We start from the raw sequence: 7,740 nt of genomic DNA, 5'->3' as shown, positions 1-7,740 counted from the left end.
TCTTTCCCTCCTATACTGGACACTTCAACTCTCCTGAAGGCTGTTCCCATTGAAGGAATGAAAGTCCTTTATCAGAGACTCAAAACGGAATAGTGCCAGGACATTCTTTCACCACAAAAAAAAGATTAAACGGATCAAATTGCTCAATATTGGAATTTAACCCCAGTGAAGTGATCCAGCAGACTGAAGTGTCCCAATAAGACCCCAAGAGTCTCAACAATGCCAAGCTGTTGCAGTGAGGCAAGGTGCTGGTATTTTCATCACCAAGCACTCAAGGGCTAGAGGCATCAGATTTTAGATTAACTGACTAAACAACCGCTAACTTGCTTATTTTGAACATGACTTGAAATAAGGTCAACACGTACATATTACGAGCCAAAGCGACATTTTAAATACAAAGTAAGTCACTGTTTCTCTGTGCAATTAGAGACATCTAAGGGGTGACGAGTGAACAGTTTGTAAGGGCATCAGAAGGAGCCACTGCTCCTCTAAAATACCTATGGCAGGAAAAAGAAAAAAGATGAAAAGGGGGTTTAGCCAAAAGCAATGGCTCGGATACAGAGAAAACCCGACTTCAACCGGACTACGAGCAGGCAGAATCGAAGCCAAACGAGAGGGCGGCCGAGACTCCACCTCCCCGCTCTGCCCAGTGGCCCGGCCCGGCCCCGGCCTTGGCCCCCCCCGTGGTGCTCGGGCGCCGCCCGCTGGACCGCGGGCGAAGCCGCAGCTGGAAGGCGGCTTCGAGCCGAGACAGGGCCAAGGGCAACCAGGAGAAGAGTCATCGAGGAGCCACCTTCTTCCTCTCCCGTGAGGCCCTCAGACCTCCGCAGAGGGACTGTCTGAAAGCACTTAATGCGGTCGCTGCGAGATGGAGGAACCTGCCTGGCACTGGCACCACAGGGTGAATGCAAAAACCTACAGGAGGGTGCACAAGGGAAGGCATGGACAAAGGGAGCATGCCAACAGACATAAGAGAAATAAGGAACTCATACACATAAATAACAATATAACAACAGTAAATAACAGTAACAACACAAAATGATGCTATGCTTTAGATAAACTCTTAAAAATGGCTTTTGAGCACAGTCCCACTCTTAGCAAGCACATGTCTGCAATGCCACAAGCCACACCAGCACCTTGCTCAGATATGGCAGAGGCTGGGTTAGCTACGTGGTACTGACAGCTGATGGTACCCACACAAGTTTGCAGGGAGCCGGCAGGAAACAGCCTGCGGCACCACACCAGCACCGAAAAGATGGACAGAACTCCATGCAGGCAAACCCGTCCCTTCAGCTCCAGCCACACAATTCACCCAGCAGCAACACTTTTCCACCTCACATTTCAGCTTTACCATGGGCATGAGAAACAAGAGACACAGGCAGGTTATGAGATGAGAATGAAAGATTCTTGAAAAATAGCCCTGTGATAGTCTTTTTCAACATTTTAATTTATGGTTTTGAAGTTTCCATCACATGAGGGTGCATGGATTCGCAGAGGATGCACACATTCAGATTGAATGGCATACTACTCTTGCCATAATTTAATTTATAAAGCAATGACTCTATTATCTAACCATGTGTATTCCTGGCCTTTAAAACAATCAAACAAAAAATAACTTCCCTCTGGACTCCCTAACAAATGGCAGCTTCATGTTGTACATCCCTCTATAAATTAGCTTAACATCTTACAGTACACTGAGTTCTAGCTATATGAAACTAAAATTTAAAAATATCCAAGGGAGGCACAACAGGGTCAGCTTAATTTGTCTACCAAACCATTGCAAATGGAATAATCGAATTTGTCATCTGATGTTTGGCTACAATTTCCTGCATGGCTGTTTGTTACAGGAAAAAAGAAGAAAAACTAAACTCAAGAAGAAAAGTTTAGGATCATTTGAATTTCTAGACTATTGATATCTTGTCATACTGGTAAAATGATACGTCAAGGCCATAGGTCTATGGTGATTGACATCCCCTGAAGATGTATTGAGAAAGCCACCTTAGATAGATATTCTGGATTTAGACCCATGTGGTAATAAATTGGGGGGGTTGTTTTTAATATCAGAACTTCAATGCAACCTAATCAATGACCTTTTTGTCTTTGTAGAAGACCACAGCTTTCAGAAAAAAAATAAAGCTGACATTGTTATGAATAGGAAAATTAATAAGAAACCATTTTATCCTGTCTCAGAAAGATAGTACATCGCAGTGTTTCCTGCCAAAACACTACCTAGGAAAATATGTATTAAATGCACAGGGTTTTTCTTTATCTTGTTCATTGTTCTAGAAAAAACAATCTAGTGAGAACAACTCTCCAGGATAAACTTAAGCTCCCATATAAATTACACTATCTGCCAGCAGACTTTATGCCGTGATAAACTGCCACTCCCAATGCATCATGCTCCACTAGTTTCAAATAACTAACACGCTCAAGGCCAATCTATTCAGTCACCACTGAAGGAAACAAACGTCCTTGGTTAAGGTTTATTTGCTGATATTCATTTTTCCTCATCCCTTCAATTAGAGATCCAAAAAACTTTACTATAAACATACGAAGCCCATAGTTTGAGGGGCCTCAGAGAAGGACCGATTTAGCAATGCGGAGCTGGTACTCACACTCTTTGCAGAGGTAGAGAGAGAAGCTCTATTAAATCCCTCAAGGCACCTTTCCATCTCAATACTTCTCTAACTATTGCCACTTAAATATCTGCCTTTTAAAAAGTCAACATTGAAACATACTTGACAGTGAATTTTACATCAATTCAGTAATTCCAAGTGTTATTCTGAATAGGAAAGAAATCTATAAAAATTGGGACAGAGGGAATCATATGATGATAATTATGCATCAAGCTTCGCCATTACTAAACTGAATGAATTAGTGTTTGTGTCCAGACACATCGTCTTGCTTTCCTGTTCTATGGAAACAGAAGTTTACAGGTCTAGGAGCCTGTGAACTATATTTCAGAAGAGTCATCTCACTGCAGACTCATCTGAAATGCAGTTCAGCAAGTTTTAGCTGACTTACCCAGCTATTTCCCAGCACGTCACACCCCCACTCTCCCTGTATGCTATACTGCCTGTAACAGCAAAACCAACATTGCTCTGCTGAATGAAGCATTACTGGTAGAGAGTTGAAGCAAACACCTTCTGCATTGCAGTCACTATCTACTGAAAGACTTGGGAAGCAAAGACATTGAAAAGAGTTAACTGATACTACTCAGAGAGAAAAAGAACATCTGACAAGTTTCCAATCTAATCAGAAGCTGCTGCTCAGCAACAGCCTACACACCTCTACACAGAGAGCACCAGAGGCCAAGTTTGTGCAGTACTTAACTGGATACAGCCTCCCTCTCTTCATCATGAGCCAAAACCACACCAAGAAACATGCTGTCAATTTATTTCACTCCATTCTGAACTTAGATGACACCTATGTTAGAAGCTAATCGTAAACACCAGGATGAGGGCTCTGCTCAACAGATGCAATCAGCAGGTACATTGCAATATCCTACCACCATGAAATAACTAATGTATAAAGGCACTTTTTAATATATCTACACACACAACCTTTTAATTTTATCTAAATATATATTTTTATATTATGTATAACTGTATCTATAAACTCACCTCACAACTTCTTTTTCTTTTTTTTTGGTTGGTTTTTTTTTTCCCCCCAGCTAACCCACAGCTAGGGAAGACAATTCCACGGGGAAATCTGTGGTATTCCCTTATCTTTCACGTGAAATGCCCAGAACCTTCTTCTGGTCTTTCCTTCTTCAGTATGTATACAGAGTACTTATTAAAAAGCCCTCACTCAACCAAAACAAACATTACACAGTGAAAACAATTGTCCTCATGGAGAAAACAACCAAGCCTGATCCATAGAACAGATATTAGTCACACCACTGCTTAATGCACTCCTGAAAAGCACTCAGCTGCTGTTGGGAAAATAGAAACCCACACAGACTAAGCAAGCATCACTTTTATATCTATAGGAAAAGCATTAAAAATAAACTTTCCGTGTCGTTTACCACCATAAGCCACAAAGCCAACTAATATTTGTAAATTGCATGTGAGCTGATTATCAAGATAAACATAACCTAATTCAAAGTCAACTCATTATTAACCCCACACACTTCAAGCGTACAAATAACCTCTCACCCTTTTGTGACAGAATCTACTAACCAAACCTGTTACCAGCTTGGGAAACAACAAAGCTGACAGTAACAGAATTGTCTGAAAAGAATTACAGTTCCCTAGGGTGATCAAGGCGCACAGATGAAGCAAGGTATCTCAATCAAAAAATATAAGAAATCCCTCTGCAAACAACTTTCTCTTCTAGAAATCCTGCCTTGCAGTTCAGATTTGCCCTATCTACAGACTATGTCAAGATGCAAACTATTATACAGTTATATCTATTTTGTGTGACCAAGCTGGCAGTATGAGTCTGCATCACAACAGAAAGTAAAACAAGTTTGCTAGTGATTTGCCTTCATATGACAAAAGCAAACTGAATTTTTTTGAGACAGTTGCAGAACTTACTGGAGTAGTGGTTAACGCAAGTGCATACACTCAGAGGTATTCTGTAAAATAGCCAGGTACCAAATAATTTATTTGTTTAAAAATAAAAAGTTGATGAGCACAGTCATCACTTTAGCGAGCTTGCCAGCAAGCCACCAGTCAGCAAACCAACAACCTTCAGGTTATCAAGACCCAAAAAATTTTGCTGGCTTTCTCCTCAGGGGATGCAATGTCAACATACTTCTCTTCCTGTGCTCCGTATTTCCCATTTGGGCTCCAAACTAGTGTGACAGTCCCCCATTTCAAAAACATGGTTTTGTCCCTGGAGTTAGCATTATCTATTAATGGCTCGTGCTCTCCAGTAGTTCATGCTGGCTCCACAGCCTTTCACTCTGTACACCCCTCCATAGCTTTAACTCAGCTTTTGAAACTTGCAGTAACACTTGCCCTAAATCAATCCAGAGATACCACTTTGAATGCAGAAGTGTGACGATGAAAGTGCAGCATCATAACCATTCTATCATCAAAACAGTATCTGGTTTGCGAGCTGGAGACTTCTGTTATTCAAGGTATTAAAAAAAAAAGTTATTAAAATGTGGCAGCACAGAGCAACGTATGCTTTCAAATAGCAGTCTGCAACTGTATGAAGTTACATTTTTACTTGCTGCCCTTAAAAATCTGCATCTTTTCTTTAGTCATTACTTTTGCATTCAAAAGTGAATTCTCACTACCAAACTTGTCCATTATTATAAAATAATTACTGAGGGGCATCAGCTTATATTCACCAAAGCTGCTTGACCCTATAATTATAACCGAATTCTGATTTGTGACATCAGTACGTTGCCATAGCATTGAACATAGATTCCGTTCAAAACAAATACCAGTATTCAAAAGCCCAATGACTTTCTGTGCAGTATGGAAACCTAATTTCCTTGGTAGTTGCTCATACCACAGCCACAGACAATATCTTCCCATCCCCATCCCTGAAAACTCCTGTTTTCAAGAAAGGGTACCTGAATCCATGCTCACAGTGGCAGGAGACACATTACAGAGGCTCATTTGATGTCTCATCATTTGAAAAGTAAAATCCTACAATACAGGTTTTAGCAAAGTTAAGGAGGCATGACAATATAAATCCTTCCCCCAGAAGAAAAGGACTGGAAGTATAGATACCGTGACAAATGGATTGGAATCATAGCCAGGAGTTAAACTGATCAAAACACAGTAATTTTACTCAGGATATTTATGATCTAATATTTTCATTTAATCACAGTCATGCAACTTTATAAGAATTTCCCTTAATATACCTTGTTGAGAAGGAAAAAGTTAATGTAAGCAACTCAGAATTTTGAGAACTACTCACCTAAAATATTTTGGAAGGAAAAAAACACATATTAGAAGACTGAAAACTACAAAAGTCTTACTCTGTGGCACAGAAGATAATACTCTGATTTTATCAGCTTTAAAAAATTAGTGAGGTGACAAGTTATAATGTTGATGCGAGCTTGTCTTTTCAGGCACAGAATTCATAATTACGATGAGATTCTGTTTGCAGAACAGTTGCGGATAACATTTTCATGCTACAAATATTTGTCATAAATGTATTAAAAAGTTACAAATTATTGACAGGTATTTGTTTTCCTATTGTTATTGATATAAGGTATAGGCTTATCAGACACATAACATCTAACTATTAAAGAATGGAAATCCAGCCAAGACACCCTACATCTACTTTTACCTGGATACCTTTTACTTGGCAAAAAAGACAAGTTTGAAACTGGATGCTCAGTGGGTGGCAGGAATCTGCAATTTTGAAATCTCAGCTGTGGAGATGAGAGTTCTCTCAGCATCACTAAAACTGAATACTTTCACTCTTTGAAATCAGTATGTTGGCCACTGTTTAACAAAGTATTATGCACCTATTCAGAAACTGTTAGTTGATTTTTTAAACATACAGTAACGCTGATTTTCTGGTCTGCCTCAGCACAAGCAACATATTACACAGTATTTATATAGGGACAAAGAAACACAAGAGGCTTTGGTTTTTTTAAGGCATCCAAATTCAAGTGAGTAATTTAAATATCTCATTGGTTAAACGCAAAGCCCAAATTAGGAGAAAATAATAAACAACATCCAGAGTAAGTCTTGTGAATCATCTACTCAGATCAACAGGGTATAAGGAGCAGTCAAATATTGTGACAACTGTTCCCTCACACCCAAGTTATTCAGCATGATTTGTGAGACAAGAGTGAGCTGGCATCATTTAAATAGTGAGACCCAAAAAAAGCCAAAAAATATTATTATACTAAAGCGGTAACATTTAAAGTAGAACATGAAGTTAATTATGTATGCTTAAGATTAAAACCACAAAACTACAAAATATACTTACAGCACCAAAACCATGAAGAGTCTAAATATCAGGACTAGAACTATACAGGCTGCTCATATAGTGCCTACTTTGCAAAGTAAAAAAAGGAAAAAAAAGGCATTTTTCTTTTTCCTTATTTTTAAATCTTCATTCCAGCAGGAAACCTAGAAAATATTAAGATCAGCATCCAGTGGCAACCCTAAAGTTCCATGAAAGAAGTTTTAATGCAAGTTCATTCTGAGTCAGTGAACTGTTTTGCCCCACAGCTCTTAGTTCTTTTTTAAAAGATTTTTAGCAAGAAATAAAACTGTCAAAAAAACCAAGGACAAACCTGTTGTAAAAAAAATAAATAAAAAAGAAATAAACAGCTAAGTGTCACCTAACTAGAAAATGAAAAACTAAAAATTAAGGGGGTGGGAGTGGAGGGACTGTGTATCATACCTTACAAGGAATCCGAAAGGTTTCAATAGGACTGAGGTCATGAACACTCTCCTGAGGACTTCTCAGACCCTGTAAAAGAATTTTAACAGTCAGTTAAGATTGAGTACTTCATGTATCTTGCAAGCAAACTGCACAAGTCCTACGTGGTGTTGAACATACACCTACAAGTACTTTAACAAATTACACCAACATGAGGCTGGAAAGCTAAGACCTTATTCTATAAACATGTAAGCAAGATCATTGGTGTAGAAGTTATGATGCTCAAATATCTGAGCATTTCCAACTTTATGCTGCAATATGTACCTTTTCAGTCCAGTTCACTGACATTCCCTTTATAAAGTTCACTTATGTTCTCCTCTCAACTTCCAGATGTTATGTTAAATTTAAAAATGTACATGAGTCCAAAACCATAAC

The 7,740-nt window shown here is 39.0% G+C and overlaps 1 protein-coding gene across 1 annotated transcript in view; it reads right to left on the bottom strand.

Moving 5' to 3' along the window:
- Positions 1–7,416, bottom strand: part of CCDC132 (coiled-coil domain containing 132) — a gene marked incomplete at both ends in the record, with an annotated part of 29,010 nt that extends 21,594 nt beyond the window's left edge. The window contains one exon of the mRNA XM_010194343.1: positions 7,327–7,416. Within this exon, the coding sequence (XP_010192645.1) occupies positions 7,327–7,416 (90 nt within the window). The remainder of the gene's footprint in view (positions 1–7,326) is intronic.
- Between the last annotated feature and the right edge of the window lie 324 nt (positions 7,417–7,740).

The sequence above is a fragment of the Mesitornis unicolor genome, unplaced genomic scaffold (assembly GCF_000695765.1).
Source record: "Mesitornis unicolor isolate BGI_N332 unplaced genomic scaffold, ASM69576v1 scaffold11691, whole genome shotgun sequence".
Lineage (NCBI taxonomy): Eukaryota > Metazoa > Chordata > Aves > Mesitornithiformes > Mesitornithidae > Mesitornis > Mesitornis unicolor.
Note: the sequence above shows the minus strand (reverse complement) of the source record. Positions and strands in the feature narration are given on the sequence as shown.